This window comes from Pteropus alecto, unplaced genomic scaffold (assembly GCF_000325575.1).
Source record: "Pteropus alecto unplaced genomic scaffold, ASM32557v1 scaffold95, whole genome shotgun sequence".
NCBI lineage: Eukaryota > Metazoa > Chordata > Mammalia > Chiroptera > Pteropodidae > Pteropus > Pteropus alecto.
In genome coordinates, this window is record NW_006441071.1 from 663,943 (window position 1) to 681,684 (window position 17,742).

The window sequence follows — 17,742 nt, forward strand, 5'->3', positions numbered from 1 at the left end:
CTGAATGAAGGCAGAGGGTAGACTGAGGCTTATAGTGTATGGGTGAGAAGATTCGTATACAGGAGCAGACAGACAAGATAGGGTAGGTCCATTTACAAGCAATACCTTGAAAGTAATTGACTTAGTATAATGAATATTAATTGTGAGTCAGTTAGTCATTGAGAATGAAAATATTCACAGCTGCATTTGGACATTAATATCTACCCAAACTTTATTTTCAAAGTCTTGTCGTTTTCTAAATTTAGCTAGCATTTAGATTATAACAGATACAAACTCTTTACAACTATTCCACCCCCGCCCTACAATATACTCAACTCATTTAGTTAAGTAGGTGACTATAAAAGTTTCTGTGTGGTTTTAAGATGAAGTTACTGAAGACTCTTTTGTTCTAAATCAGTCCAATAATTAAAGAGTTATAGAAATAACGTCGAGGTCATCAGAAATGATATATTGCAATTTTAGAAGCCAAGAGACAGAAAAAGATACTCCCAGCCGACAGTTGCAAATCAGAAGCAGCTGCAGTAAGGTCAGAGTCCCTGTGTGTCAAGGGGCCGGTTATTTTATCATCAGTTAAGGGAATGAACTTTATTCCTTGTCTCTAGGCATTTGACACTTATGTTGGGCATCATCACTAGCCTTCTAGGAACAGACATCCACCAAGAGTGTGGTACAATAATAAATTCTATTTGTGCAATGACTAGAAAGTACAGTAGTAATTGGCGAGTTACACAATAATTATTTATGTATTGTGCTTCATTGTTGTACATGGGCCAGGCTTTGAGCATGTTACTATTAAGTAGCCTGCAACTACTTTGCTCTTTGAGTTTATTAGCACAATTAGGTTCTTTGATGCCTTTTTTTTTTTCTTTCTTTCTTTTTTTTTTTTTTTAGGATTATGGTTTTTGTTGCAGTGACATTATGGGATTACTCTGTTCTTGACATTTCTTATGGGAAAAGTTTGTATATTATCTGGTGGATTAAGCTTGAATTTTGGAACCCAATCCTCCTCCTTAGTAACCAATAAAAAGCAACTGTTGTTTAGCCTCTGATGTTCAGGAAGTTTCTTCTATGCCCATGTCCAGATTTTCCTGGGAAGGCCTGCTTGAGCAGTAGACAGACATACCTCTTCTGTTGTTATCACATTAAGAATCATAAGATTACTCTTGAGCATATTTTGTTGTTCTTCCTGTAGTTTTTATTTTAAAAACAGTCAGTAAAATTGAATGTTATAACAATATTTGTATTATTAAAATACTGTTAGACAAGGAAATTTTAGAGGATGATTGTACACAATTCTCTGGTCCTTTCAAAAATAGCGATGTTTTAGAAAGTGGTATAATTTATGGGATAAAGGAAGTAACTTTACCCAGTGGATGAAGGAAAAATGGCTGTGTAACTGAAGCAACGAGAAAAAGTGATTCACAGAAAGAGAGAGCATCTGTGTTTGGACAAGGGTGAGTGTGTGAGAGAATATCCAGAACAGTGGCTCTCACATTTGAGAGGGCATCAGAATCTCCTGGAAAGCTTGGGACAACAGATCTCTGAGGTCTATGCTAGAGTTTCTGATTCAAGAATCAGAATTGGCATTTCTTATAAGTTTCCCAAGTGATGCCGATATTGCCAATCCAGAGACCACAACTCTAGTGTAATTAAAACAATGGAGTCTAGCTAAAATTTTTTTTAAGTATAATGTTAGTAACTGCGGAAAATGGAAAAGCATTGCCGTTGATGTTTGTTAGTGAGGGTGACTAACTCTTGATTGACTAGGAGAGGATTGAATTGTACTTAAATTCCTGAATTGATATGATCAAGGAAATGATATAGTTCAGAACTTGATATATTTATAAATTTGGTTTACTTGGTGTTTGTATTACAGCTTATAGCTTATGAAAAGCTTTTTTTTTTTTTAAACTACTGCATTAAAAATGTGCATATGCTTATATATATGGTCAGTTTAAACCATCCTGAAGTTTGTTCTATCTAGAATGTTCAGCTATTGCTACTAGAGACTTGGCACTTTTATTCATTTAATGCTGCAACTTGCGGATGGGGGAAGGGGTTTTTGCTGAAATTCTTTTTGAGATCTAAAATGCCTGGATAGAAAATACCTAACTATGATTTCTTTGAGGAAAAGTTCTTACTTATGCTTACATTCTTAGTCAGCACATGTAATAAGTGTGCAGTGCTTGTGAAAGGAGTAAATAAATGACCAGCAACACACTTGTTGGAAATAATTAGGGAAGAATAATCCACCCAGGAAATCCACTGGTGACTTGAAAAACTTGTTAGCTTATTAATATAGTTTTTGTTATCTCAATGAATTTAAGGCAAATGAAATCTTAATAGAGTTAAATAATATCCAGGTTTTTAATACCAAAAACAAATCTCTAGAAACACATATCCATATTTGTAAAAGAAATTTCCAAATTCATTAATTTTATCTTAATAGTTTAGCAGAATAATGTTATCCTAATCTTACTTTTTTAAAGACCTTCATTTTCTTTGCCACATTGGTGGTGGGGGCTTAATATTCACATTCTAACAGAGTCCCATACCCATGAAAATGGTGAGAGTTGTTCTTAAGGACAGAGACTATATTTGAATATCTCTAACACCTAACTCTTTAAGATTAGTCAGAAATTTTGGCTAAATGGGACTTCCTCTTTGACCCCATTCAGTGGAAGTATGCATAACTATTGGCAAAATAGTCATGTGTTAAGAATAATGTTTGGTAGGAATCCAGCATTTTCAAAATGATTTTCTCATAATATACCTAATATATTACATTGCATCTGCACAGTGATGCTTTTAATTATTTTAAAGATAGAAGAATATGAGGTAGAAAGGAGTTATATGATTGCCTAAAGTTAGTTAATCCAGCTAGGAAATGTCAGAGCCAGCGAGCAAACACAGATTTGCTGGCTCTAAATCTAGTTTCTCTGTAAAATTCTATTAATGTGTTATGTTATGTTATGTTTTATACACACACATACACACACAGACATATATACATATACACACATACATATATACATATGTGTGTGTGTGTGTGTATACACACATATATATATGAAAAGGTATATAGTAGAAGATATACCCAGGTTTGATCTCATTTCTTCTGGACTTTCCAACTATTTCAAATTCCAATAACCTTGCTATTTTCTGAATTTCTCTTGAAATCATTCAGCAACACATTACCGTTTTAAGCATTTTTCTTTTATTATACAATTAAGAATTTTTGTTTTTGTAGAAGAATGAGAAGATACAAATAAGCAAAAAGAAGAAAATATTTTCATTCAAGCATCCAGCACAGAGTGCTGGTCATAGAAACCATTAATAAATATCTATTGATTGAATGCCAGGAATTAGCTCCCTGACCTCTGGATAAATTGCTTAAGTTGTCATATTCCATTTATAAAAAGGGGTGCCTGGTAGGGCTGTTATGGTACTTATTTCCTTATGTTATGGATTTATGTGACATCAGCACTCTTTCAGGGACTTGGTGAAAGGTGTTAAATCATATCTTTGTTACTATCTCTAAGGAAGAAATGATTTGAAATTTGCTGTCTTTAAATATCTTGCTCTTTGTCATATGGAGGAAAGAAAATGACTTATTTGCAATGTATGATGTGTGTTTATTTGGGTTGGAGTGTTTATGAGAGCAAATGCATTTATTTATAAATAAATTATTATTATAAAATATTAAAAACTTCTTCCTGTGATAGTTCAAATTCTGTTGTATAGTTTCCACCCTCTGTGACACCAAATTACAGTCAGGTAAGTTTAGGGTTTATTTACCATCATTTCTTCATGAAAATAGAATAATAAGGATGAGGAATTAATGGAGTAGGAAAAGTTAGATTTCTTGGTAGTCTTTCTGGTTGATTGTATTTACCCCATGGGTATGATATGGGCATGTCTATATATCAATTCATATGATTTACTTAGTTCATTAGATGATAACAGTATCATCGGCCAAAAATATGACTGAAAGGGAAAATAAATTAGATAATGGGTTTCAACATAGACTATGACAACACACAAGGAGAACAATTTTTATAAAACACAAATGTATCTGTTGTCCTATGATAAATTTAAATAAATCAGGCTTTTCTCCAGATGAGATTACAATGCCTCCAAAATATCTACTAGTATGGTAAACAGCTTTTCCTTATTGTTTTAGCACTATTTTATACTTGCCAAATTTTCTTATATCCAAGTTTATATTTCCATTCTGTAAGCAGGATGTGTATATAGAGATAAATATGGTAATCTATTTGGTTAGATCCCATTAGAATTTGAGATTCTAATTTGGGTTGGGGCTGGTAGCTGGACATTCAAGTCAACAAATGCAAAAGTACTCTGGAAGCTTAAACTGCTGGTTTATTCTTTGTAATTTTTTTTTCTTTTTCTATAAGTGTATTGGGCTATTGTAGAATTCTACAAAAAAATTAACTGAAAAACTCTTAGCAAAATTCATATTTTGATTAATATTTGATATTTAATAAATCTAGGATTTTTAAAGTATGATATAAGAATAGTTTTTTAATGTGTAATTTTGTACTTAAGGTCCAATAGTTTCACAATAGGAGTGGTTCCCTGTACATGTTATTTCAAGACTTAGCTCACCTTCAGTTTTATAATTTATCTTTTAGAACTCACTCAGTGAAAGTTACTATGGTCACACTTTAAGAGGAAGAATTTTTCTTCTGATTTACACTGAAGAAGCGAACATTAGCTAGCTCTTCAAGTTAGGGTCTTAATTATGCTCGTTTGACCTTTGCCTATAACATTTGGTTCGAGTTGTGTTCTTCTCTTTGACTTTAAGATTCAGCCACTGGCAGGAGCCTTATTTAATCTTTCTATTGAGCTGTTTCATCTACTTGAATAGGGCATAAACCTATTCATCAACCTATCTTTCATATGGGCATGCTATTCTGGAATACTATTAAGATTGAGTGCATTGTGGCAGGGTGCATTCTATTTAAAAGGCAATGTAATATGTTTAAATGTGATTAAGAACAAGAGTGTTACAAGTGCAAAGTATAGTAAAATCATAACACTCAAGGGCTTTTTACATAATGTGTTATGCCTAATGTGCAAACAGTTGACTTAATTTTTTACTTTAGCTTTTTAAAAGCATGGTGTTTCTCATAAATGCTGCCAGTATGTTCTCATGTTTCATTCCTTAATACTTGAGTTGATATGCTGCTATAACCAGATTACATTAAGTTCCTGAGGAATCAAATTTCTAGTTTGATTTATACATGTAAAACAAGGTCTAACTCAGTAGATTTAATCTGACTTCATAATCAGAATGAAAACAAGAAGATGAAAATCTGATTTCAGAATGTTTTTTTTTGTTTGGGACAGCCTCTGTTAAGTCGAATATTCATTTATTTACTGGTCTAATAAAAATAAAACTCAAATTAAGAAAGAGCTTTTACCAAGAAACATTTTAAACATTTAAGTGGGATTCTGAATCTTTGTTTTGTTTCTGTTGTTCTTTTAGTGTTTTTCTCCCAATTTCATGATTTTGTTATAGCAGATATAATATTTAGCTGATAGATGTTTTATGCTTAAATGAAGATACTAAAAGACAAAATGCATTTGCCTTCAAGTTAGAATAGAAGTAGTACATATGACTTGTCTTTGGAATAATAGAATTTTAGATCTAGAAGCAGCTTCTGAAATGGAATCTGGCTCCTTATATGACAGAGGAGATCCTGCAGTAAGTGGTAAAAGGGACTTACCAAAGGTCCGATGGCAAGTTTGTATAGAAATAGAGCCAGAACCATGTCTCTTTTTATTTTTTAACATTCAATATTATATTAGTTTCAGGTGTACAGCATAGTACTTAGACATTTATACAACTTATGAAGTGATCCCCCTTATAAGTCTGGTACCCACCTGGCCCATACGTACTTATTACAATATTACTGACTATATTCCCTATGCTGTACTTTACATCCCCAGGACTGTTTTGTAACTACCAATTTGTACTTCCTAATCCCTTCACCTTGTTTACCTAGCTGCTCCACCCCGCTCCCACCTGGCAACCAGAACCATGTCTCTTGATTCCTTGATAATTTTTCTTCTGCTACATATACCACAAGATTCAAATTAAGATGACAGTTCTATTTTCTACTCGTTTGTTTTATTGCAGTATTTTAGTGTTATTGCTTTCCAATACGTAGCCTTGGAAGCTTTATTTATTTCCTTTTCACAATTTGTTGCTAACTTGGGCTTTATGAGTATGAAGGTGAGCTGACCTTGTGGACCAACTGCCAGTACTTTTAGTGGTAGATTGAGGCAAAAGAATTCCAAACTGAAGAATATTTTCTTTTTTCATATGTCCCTGTCAAGAATCTATAAGGCCAAAAATAAAACCAGATCTAGGAATGTTTAATTGAACTGATAGTAAATATTTGTATTTAAATCTTTTTTTTTTTTTTGAAAGATTTTTTGGGAAAGTCCAAAATAAGTTCTCTTAGTGTTTATGGTTCATCTTTGATTACTGTTAGATATCTGGATGATTTCTAGTTTCCGGTAAGTGTTTTAAAGCTTTATAGGGATTATCTCATTTGTGCTTTCAGCATGGATGATCTCGTAAAGTTTCAAGGAGCTGTATTATGTAGGTAATGGCATTAGCACCATTTTATAACTGAGAAAACAGAACATATTATGTGAGTGACCAAGGTGGCATCTGAACCAACGGGTTTCTTCTCCAAAGCTCTGGTTCTCGACCTCAAAGCTTTTGTGCTTCCATATCACACAATTTCCTCTGTCACAAAATGCTGCCTGTTGCTAAACTCAAGTTTTCAGTGATTCCTTGCTTTTAGTTAGCAAAACTCTTTTACAATTCTTATAATATGCTTCAGCAGTACACTCAAGAATTCTCATGCTTATATTTGGCGTACATTTCTGATAATATCTTAACCTTCAGCCTCCTTTTTCTCCTCTTTTTTCATATTGTGTCTCCATTTTCTGCACTTTCCATCCTCCTTGGTTTATTGGGAGTAGCTGATGTGCCTTCATAATATTTGGATACCGTCATTTATATTCTCAAAAGAGTAAGTGATTCTCTGTTACTTCAAAATAAATATAGAGCTGCTGGTAGTTGGCGTCTAAATTCCTTACCAATATCTTATTTTCTTTATCTCCTCATAGGAAACTTATTTCCTTTGTATTTCAACATTGAAAAGAACCATGAAGAAGTAACCTAATTCAGTTACCTGTCCAGTAGAATGTTTCTTATATACTCCAGCTTGTATTATAATCTTATCCTACTATGCTTTTTCTAGAATCATTACTAAAACTTTCTTTCTTTCCTCCTTTTGGCAATATCATACCTGCTTTCTTTAAACAAACTAATATTAAACCCAATGCCTGACTTTCTCTTTGCTTCTCCCTGGTTTTGTTCCCTAAGCTTTCCAGTTTGTGAGTTCTCATCTATAATATTGAGTATTAATAATTGTTGTATTTGTTCTCATTTTGCTTTTATTTATGTGTGTACTGTTTTCCTCCAATAAGTAATTCCTGGAATTTGGAGACAATGAGAAGTATCATGCAATTAGCACTGCATTTGTTAATCAGAAGGTATATTGTAAAAATTTACTTATAAAGAAGAATATAAGCTGTTCTTTCTCCCTTTACTATTACTATTTAGTCAAAAGACATGCCAGAACTACAAATCTGAGAAATCAGTGTAGTTCACTTTTGTACTCAGGATAAGGAGGAAACAGTAGTAGATCATTACTATATTTAGCAGGAGCAAGCAAAAAAAAAAAAATCATACTCTAAAAAAGATTTACTTTAATGATAGAGGTAAATTTTTATAACATACTTTTCATTAGTGGTTTCAGATTTTATTTTAGCAGTGGTTTACTTGTTTTTTCCTACATAATCTTAAGCAGCCCTAATACTGTATCTAAGCTCAGAATTGGTTTTCAGACTATTTAAATTTTCATTGTTTAGGGCAAACACTTTATAGCTTTTGTAAACACAATACAAACTGCAGTACATTGCTAACACACACTGCAGGAGTGTAGGGTTTCCTGAAACACAGTTTGAAAATCCTTTAGATGGGTGGGGATGTAGGATTTTCTCTGGTTTAATTGAGAGAATTGAGAGATAGTTAGGCTAAACAGGAACCACATTCCTGTAGGCACAATGTATAAACAGTTGCCATCATATTAGTGTCACCCTCATTCTGTCTTCACTTGTAATATCTAATGGAGCTTAAATCAATTAGGAGACTTAGGATAGGCTGTCTCTCTATGCCACGTGCTAAACAGAAAAACAAAGCAGAATCCAAAAGATACTGAAAAGAAATCTTGTTCTTAACCCTTCTTCTAAAGTTAGAACAGTTTTGATTTCTTTGATTCCTTCTCTGGAAGCATTTGTTTTTCCTGTTGAAAAGGGAATAGAACAGATATTGGGAAGAGAAAAAATGGATTATTGACTTATTTTGGATGATTATCTTTAAGTGTTTCTGTGAAGTTAGGTTATGATGATCTCTTAGGCTGTTGTATTTTTTTTTATAAATGGGGAATGAGTCTGATCTTTGATTTATTATATTTTATTTTATAACACATTGCCACATGTGTCACCCTAATGCAGTTGATAGCTCTCTTGTGTATAAAACCATTTCATCATCCTCTACATTGTATGTATAAATGACAAGTATTAAAAATGGAATCACATGCTATGGAAGAAAGATGGGTATAACATATAAAAGTAGCTCCTCTACACTGCTCTTACTAAAAGAAAAAAAAACACGATTTCAGTTGAAAAATATTCCTTTAATATGAATATATATATATTTGAGAAAATTGTAGTTTCTGTGTTTTACATTTTGAATGTCATCCCTCTTGTATTCTTTCTTTCTCCATTGAACTGTGTGATTTGTTTTTTTTCCCTCATGTAGCACTGTTTCCCTCACCTTGAATAAATGGCTTTCACTTGTGATCTTTCTTTTTCTCAAATCACACTTAAAGCCTACTTCTCATGGTTGGTATATCTTAGTCCAGACTCTTCCTCCTGTATTTATTGTGTTTAAGAACTCTAAAATTTCAAGGGTAATAATTTTTTTTAAAGTCTATCATTTAAAATTAGGTGATCTAATTCCTAAGATTTATATCTATTTTAAAAACCTTCATAATGAAGAATCATAATGAAGATTTTATAAGTAGATATATTGCTTTCTTGGGAATTTGCAGCATTGGGAGAATTTAAGATTTGGGTAAATGAGATTGTGGAGTCATAATAGCCGAACCTATGTGGACGTTGAGTGATGAAATCAGAATGGAAGAGAAGTAAAAGCAGGGGTTGGTTATTCAGGAGGAAGGAAATGGCCTTCACCTCAATTAGGAAAAACCAGATAAGGGGCTGAGCAGTCCTAGAGGCCAATATAAGGACAGGCTTTTTTTTTTTTTCCAGTTGTTTACACATCTTCTGTAAGCAGCTTAAATAGTGCTTTTTCACTGCCTGGCCAACACATAACCCTGCTCCTTTCTTCTCTCAGATCTGAACTTAAATGTCACCTCTGCAGAGAGGGAATACTAATCTAAAATAAAAAGGAGCCCCCATTCTCTTCATGTCAGCCTGCTTTATTTTTACCTTAGCATTTATTAGTCAATACTGTTTTATTTTCATTTTAGCACTTATTACTCAATATTTCCTTTCTCAATATTTCCTTGTATATGTGTTCTTTTTCATTTCTCCTCCTCCCCTTTGCTACCTCCCAACAGTAGACATAGTTTAATAAGTCCAGAGACCATGCCAATTGTGTTTATTGCTCCGTCTCCAGTCCCTAGAGTACAGTCTGCACTTAGCCAGTGTCTCTGGCTAAACTGTCATCTGCTCGAGAGCAGGACTCTATCTTATCTTTGAACTCCTATGATTATAATGCCTGTCAGATTGGATGAACTAGGCTAATATCTGAGAAAAAATGAATTACCGTTAATGAGGAAATAGGATACTTTATAAATGAAGACATTACATTTTTTCTCCAGCACCAGTCTTAGTGACAGCTGGGCCAGGTGTACAACTTATGATAAAACTGGGTAGGACTTTAACACCAAAGGGGTGTCCCAAGGATTGTTTATTTCTGCTACCTCCAGAAGTCATGAAGTTATTATTTTGGAAAGTGGGATTTTTCAATAGCTCTTTATATATTTTATTAAATAACAAAAAGGCACAAGAAGGAACTGTGTTTCCAAAGACCAGCTTTTTGATATAGTAGCATACACTGAGATGAAGATACTCCTGCCAAAACTGGGAGGCTCTTAATTATTTCCCTGGAAGAGCATTTTCCACGCAGCTGACACTGCTTTTCCGAAGGACCTGCTGAAATATGGTATTCTGAAAAATATTTTGCCCAAGGCTTAACTTTGAAAAAAAAAAATGATGGTGATCTTTGAGAGAGAAATCTCAAGAATAAGTCTCAAGAAAAGAGTTAGGTCTGTCTCTAGGTCAAACTTTCTCTAAAGATATAGTTTTGTTATTTCCCATAAAATTAGCCTGGAAGTATATTTCCACTAGGCCAGCCATTCGAAGCAGTGCCACATATGGAGTTATATTGAGAGAACTCAGGGCAAGTTGGTGGAAGTACTATCAATATGCGTGAAAGACATCAGCTTGAGGATTTATATTTAATATTTTCTAACAATTCATAATAATGCATAGTTTGGGGCAGTTTCCATATTTTGTTGGGTCATTTGTTATATGTTCCTTAAAGAAATGATTGTGAAGATAGTCTTATTTTAATACTGCAGTTATATTCCCTCAAGATGAAATGTATTGATTTAACCTAAGCTGAATGGGCTTTGCTTAACTCTAATGGCATAACTCCTAAGAAAGCTAAAAATGCATATATTTAAAGAAAATCCCCCATTTTGTCCCTCCAGAGAGAGAGGCTAGGGATATTCTGCATTTGTAAGTAAAGATTTCAAGTTACTAACAAATGCAGTTATTTTTATGTATCATGAAGACTTTTCCAGTATGGCCAATTTGTATTCTCGAACTCTTATTCCAAATCTAGGAGTTTTTTGTAAAATTTCAAAAGTAAAAATCCTTCTTTTATATGTGTAATCTATTTTCACCCATGTGGACTTTATATCTATATAATATGAGGCTCTTCATATACGTATAAACTTTATCCATGTGATCTGTTTCTTTCTTCATTATTTTCTGTGTTTCTCTTTATACTGACCAATCCATAATGCTGCTTTACTTTCCTAATACCTTTGCTCATACTCTCTGCTAGCCATCCTGGCCTTTCTTCTTGATTGCCCCGCTTGCTCCATCTCTTCCTTTGAAGCTTTTACTAAAGTCATATTTCATTAATTTAACTCAATTTCAGAGTTCAGAGATGAGAAGAGGCCATAGACATAGCCTTAGTTCTTGGAAAACACAGAATTAAATTGAGGATGGAATTTATTAGTAATGTATATGTTAGGATTAACAAGTACGATGCAATGAGAAAAAGAGTTAAACTCAGAAGAAGGAAACTACCATTTTCCTTGTGGAAAATGGCAGAAGCCCCTCCAGAGAAGATGCTATTTGAGTTGGTGAATGGTGAATCCTGAGGAGGTAGGCAAGGGTGTTCCACATCTGCCCAGTTAGCTAACTATGTCTAGTTTGTTTTTTAAAAACTTTATGAAAGGTAGCTGGGCAGTTATCTTGTCTGCCCAAAGTTCTTTATTAAATAAGAATCAATTTGGTTTTTTGAATTGCATTGAAAAAAAAAAATCAACAGGTTAAAACAGATCAACAATATGACTCAAAAGTTGCCCGGTGTTATCTTTAATCCTTTTTCAGGGAAACGAGGTGACACAAAGGGGGAAAATATTTTTTGTTGTTTAGAAATATATGTTTTGAAATGGGCTAAATAGAAGCAACAACAGATCTTTTTGTGTATATTTGTGTGTGTGCGTGTGTGCGCTTATAAAAACAAAACCCAACTGTTGATTTTTGTTGTTTTCATAATGTCACAAGTGTAAAGGCTTGGCCATGTTCAGTGGCATTGTGGTGCTTAGACTGCTAGATGCTAGCCCTACACTTCCAAACGCTCACAGAAAACAGTTGGGGGCAGAGACATGAGCCTTGCAGCACCCAGTTTCACTCTTCATGAGGGCTCTGGTATGGTGAAACTACAACAGTAAGGGAAGGAGCCCAAACGCTCAAGCTGGAAGGGACATTTGGCATAAAGCAGTGGTAATAACCAGTCCATACATAGAGTTTGGTGTGTTTCCTTCTTGAAGCTTTCTGCATAGCAAATAAAGTAAAACCAGAAATTATCAATGGGCAACTGGGCCATGTCCTTAACGAAAGTATTCAGATGAGCATAAATCATTGTGTCTAAGAAAACACACTGGAGAGAGGCTTTGGAGACGCATCTACCAGCTGTTTTCCTAAGGATTAGGGAAAAAACAGTTGCCTAATGAAATATTTAAATTCTTAAATGAGGGTGTTATGGGTCTGGAAGAGTTTATTCTTTTCCTTTTTTTTTAAGTGCTAAAAATGGTATCTTTTAATTAAATGTATCTATTGTATATATAATTATTATATAAACACGAATTCACTTATTCATCTGAGCATTAGTTTTTCTGTACCAAGCACAGCTTTTCTGAAGCCTTTTTCTTTTGAAGGAAGAATATTAAGAATCTCAGGGAATAAGTAAGGATTTGACTTATTCCAGGTTAACCAAATCATGATCTTTTTCCCTTTCATGTGTTTTTCTTTCTGTGTACATTTTTTGCTACACTTAAAAATTAAATAGGTTAATGGTCAGTGTATTTAGTTAGCATCATACTTCATATTATGAATATGGGTCTATGTTGTACCTATTATTTTTGAAAAGCTATTTTAGGGAAAAAACTCAGTTACTCATTATTTCCAAAAACTTTGGTCTGATCCTCTGAGGCATGAATTTTGGGTGTTGTATGCTGGAAGTCCTGCATGGTACATATGTTTACTTGGACAAAGGGAGTTTTGAAAGTGTCTCTGACTTAGAGCCTTGGGGTACATGAGTTGTAATGTGTGGAAGGAGAGGAGAAGGGAAATGGTAATTATGGCTATATAGTGTTTCAAAATGACATTGGAGATCTTCTGGCATAATTTAACTTATTTTCTTAAAATGTGGTATTGTCAGAATTAGAACCAGTTACCATTGGGTACTCAGCTTCCAAGAGAAGACTTGTCTATGGCAACACATTCTATCACCCATACCAATTTTTAAAAGTTTATGTTGATTGTAGAGAATTTGGAGAAGAATGTGACTGGCTACTATCAACTCATGGCTGGTCCTAGAAAGCTAAGGGGTAATGGTAAATTAGTGAAGGGTGACATGAATCTTTCAAAATTCAATTCAACAATCATTTATTGAGCACCTAGTATTTGGCTCAATGTTAGTGCCTAGAATTACAGATATGAATAATGATGGGGTTGCTGACCTCAAGGGTCAGTTTGGTGGAGAAGCCTGAGAGGTGAATGAATGTTCTCCATCAGCCCGACAAGTGCAACAGCCTGATAAGTGCAATAAGAGAAGCTTAGAAGAGGAACAAGGGAGACATTCTGAAAGAGCTAATATCTGGGCTGGATTTTGACAGGAATAAGAGCTTCCTGTGATTTCTAATGAATTAATTTACGTAGTTTAAAGATTATTAATCCTCCCATTTTATTTTCACCTAAAAAAATTAGATGGCTTTCCAAAGATGACTATCCATTTCATAACTTCTGAAATTTGGCCTTTTATTACATAGGTCTTAAGGATTATCTCATTCTTGAATAATTGAGAGGATGAATGACTTGAAGGGTTTAAGATGCTTAGATTTTATAAAGGTGACAGTGGTCAGTGATCACAGAAAAGGAATTCATAATGAAGAAGGGTTGTAAACTGACAGAAGGAGATTCTAAATGTGGTTGTACTAGTTTAAAAATAATTGCTTTATGTCTAATATACTATCCTTACTGGCTAAAATGTTTCTTAGTTTTAACTCCTGTTTCTTTTAAGAACTAGATTAGGAACTCATGTTAACGATTCTGGTTATAAGATACTTGAATAAATAAAATAAGCAAACTACTTCCCCTAATTTGAATTTCTTCAGATTAAAAGTATGTTTGTTTTTGTGTTGCTGCTGATTTTCTGGTATGCTTATTGTGTATAAAATATTGTTTGCTTCTAATTAAGAACTCAGGGTACTCTATGGGTATTGTTCATTGTTATTTATGAAAGTATTACATTTAAAAATAATTGAGGTATGCGTTGGTAAACAGTTTCTTATAAAACAAGACTCCTATGGAATATTAATACATAACAGATCATTTCCTTTTGAGGGTAGAAAAAATCTCTAAGACTTTCAACTATAGGATATGCTCACTAACAGCTGTTTCCTATAATAGGAGCAATTTGCATGCAGAATAGAGAAAATGAATTATACAAAAGGGTTTATAGAAGAACAGCTATAACTTCTCTGGCATGTACAGCAACCCACAGAATAAACATCCTTCAAATGACGTTGGCATCATTAATCCCAAACAACCTGGACATTGAAACTACTGTTCTGAAAAGGGGCTTTGCAGCCTGAAAAGATTGTGGGTGGAATACTGGTGTTCTGGCTTGGGTGGGGTGAGGGGTGCTTAGTACATTTAGTGGCATTACCCATCCCCACCCCACAGTGTTCAGGATATTTGAATATTCATGACAGATTGGCAGGTGGTCAGTGGATGAAGGACTGATGCCACTCTGAATCCTTTCGCTTTTTCATATTTTATTAGAGAAACTTGTAAGGTCAGATAAGATGCCTCATTCTTGATTAACTTCTTCCAATGTCAATTTGGGAAAATGATTCTAAGGTGGGCTAAAGGAGATGATCAGGTGTTAAAATCCTATCTTCAGCATAGCTTTTTGTAACCATATTTGTGCTTGTGGAACATCTAACTGGTTTTCACGTACATCATCATCATCACTGTCTATATTAGCCTCACACTTATAGTTCCCCACATAGTCTCTTGGCATTTTGACAGCTATGTTTAGAGATGCATAGATGGTGTTCTCTCTTTTAAAGGGAGAATTGGAGTAACTTTCTAGAGGTAACCTGGCTAGTCTGAGGTGGATCCCAGATTGGCACCCAGGTTTGCCTGAGCCCTTGACACTATGTTTCTGAGGTAAATGTTTCTGTCTTTGAAGAATGAAAGGAAATTACACATAAGATTTCCGAATAAATAGTATTAAGGAAATCTGTTGAGTATCAAACCAGTGATTCAGACAGTTAATGATTTGGAAGGATAAAGGGATGATAGTACTTTGTGGTATGGAAAGGCACTGTGAAGAAATTAGAATTTGGACTAGCAGGGGTTACTAAGAAGAGCATCAAGATGTGATGGAAGAAATAGCAGGGACAGGACATAGTTGGGCATATTTGAGGGAATTGATGCATTTGAATGAAGCACAAGAGGGTTTGGTGAGTGACAAAAGGAGGAAGGCTAAAAAGGTAGGCTGGAGCCCTGTTACAGTGGACTTGAGTTACCAGGTTCAGCATGTACATTTTTTCTTCTTTTTGGTACCAGCAAATGCAGTCTTAAGTAGGATAATTTCAGTTGGCTGTGATTGATTTTGATTTAATGGACATTTTAGTGGGGTAAAATCATATTTAACTTTTTAGGGTGTCTCTCATTTCCGAAGAGCTTGCCTAACTACTCTTGCCTAATAGTCTCTCTTTATAGGAAATATAGAAGCCTTATTGTTTCTTACATATTCTTATGATGTGAATAGATTTTAAAAATAAGCATTCTTTTGGTGGGGGTGGGGAATGGAGGATTGTGACTTCATGGGCACCAATAGTATTAGGAGAATCTGGGTCTGGGATTTTCTAAGGAAGGAGGGTGGTCCTGCCACTTTTTGGCATAGAAATCAGAATATCTCAGAGAAGTGAGGGGTTTAGGGGTAGAGTGATTTACATCAAAGACTAGACATAGACAATACTTTCATTCGGAGATTTTCAAACTTTGGGTCACAAGGAACTACCCTCAGTTTCCCTAAACGTTAGGGTGGGGTAATAACAACTGAAGTCAAGTCATTAATGACCGTGTTTGACTATGATGAGTTGCCCTCATCAAGATTTAAATAAATAACTCACAGTAGAGTGGGGAGGAGGAAGGTAGATGGGGTAAAAGGGGTCAAATATGTGGTGACATTAAAGAATTAAATAATAAAATAAAATGATAAAAATAAATAAATAACTCATGTATTTGCTTTACATAGGAAAATTATAGATTCTGGAGAAGAAATAAAGGGTAGATCAGAGATGCAGATGAGTGCTTGGAAAAGGGCTGTGAAAGTTGAGGACGATCTACATGGTAGAATACGATTTTATTTTTTTAGAAAAGAAAGATGAATGTATTTTTTTCTTATGCTCATCTCACCTGTTTTCTCTTTTTGATGTTGCAGTGTGCAAAGATCCACCTTACAAAGTAGAAGAATCTGGGTATGCTGGTTTCATTTTGCCAATTGAGGTTTACTTTAAAAACAAGGTATGTAATCTTTGCCCATTAATCTTTCCATAGAAGATCCCCCATTAACCAAATAATGTTCAAAATAATTTTTATGTATAAGCATGTCTATCACTAGATGATTTTAAAATAAAAGTTAAATGTATCTTTTAGGAATTTTGGCTATTGTTAACCTAAATTATAGAGGAAGTGTCTAGCAAAAGATAATTTCAATTATATGAAGTCAGATTATATAAAATTTATTAAGCATTCTTTTTAAGAGAAGGATTACTATTTGAAAAAGAAGATTAATATATGTTTGTAAAATAGTAATTATGGTTTTTACATGAAATATTCCTTTTCATATTTCTAGAAATTTTTAGACTTGCAGAGAATTATCTCTCATTTATCTTTAGCTGGTATACACACATATGACACACATATACAATTTTATCAACTTGAGATGTTATGGATTCTTCTGGATTTAAAAGCTTTCAACGGTACAAATGTGGCAAAGCACACAGACTATATAATATTGGACAAATTGCTCAACTTCTGTGGGGTTCACTTTTCTTATTTATAAAATGAGCATAGGGTAAGAGTATCTACCTCATAAGGTGGCTTATTAGGATTAGATTCAATAAATCCGAGTATTTAGAATAATGCTTTATTTATAAGTAAGCACTAGTAAATGCTAGCTGTTATTTTAAATCACACTATTCCTTCCTTTTATTCCAAAGTAGTCATAGTTTCTAAAACTTGCCCAGAAGTGTGATAATTCCTCCCCCACACTTTTTTTTTAAGGGAATTGAGCTAACAGACAGTTAGCTCAAGCCAGTGTGCCATAAAGTATGGTCCTTGCACCACCAGCAGCAGCATCACCCAAGAAAATGTTAAAAGTGAGATTCTCAGGCTCTCTCCAAGATCTCCTGAATTGGAATCTCTGGGATGAGGGCCTACGAGTCTTCATGTTTACTAGCTTTCTACGTGACTCATGCACAACTAAGTATGAGAACCGCTGATAAGCCACTCTTTAATCCTTAGTACCTTCCACTGCAACAGTTTCTCACTGGCTTTTTCAATGTAGAGCAGGTGGAGCAAAATCTCTTTATGATTAAGAGATAATTCACTTTTAATTAAGCTATAATAAAACTATCCTGAAGAGTAGAAATGCATGGATGGCAAGGATAGATTTTATTTTCCACATATTTTGTTTCTTTCCAAGCCCATCTCCTCATGCACTACATT

The 17,742-nt window shown here is 34.2% G+C and overlaps 1 protein-coding gene across 1 annotated transcript in view; it reads left to right on the forward strand.

Annotated features, from left to right (window-relative positions):
* The window catches only part of MLLT3 (MLLT3, super elongation complex subunit), a 233,872-nt gene that overhangs the window by 116,885 nt on the left and 99,245 nt on the right, over positions 1-17,742 (forward strand). Inside the window, exon 3 of the mRNA XM_025051432.1 lies at positions 16,454-16,536. Coding sequence (XP_024907200.1) covers positions 16,454-16,536 — 83 coding nt within the window. The remainder of the gene's footprint in view (positions 1-16,453; positions 16,537-17,742) is intronic.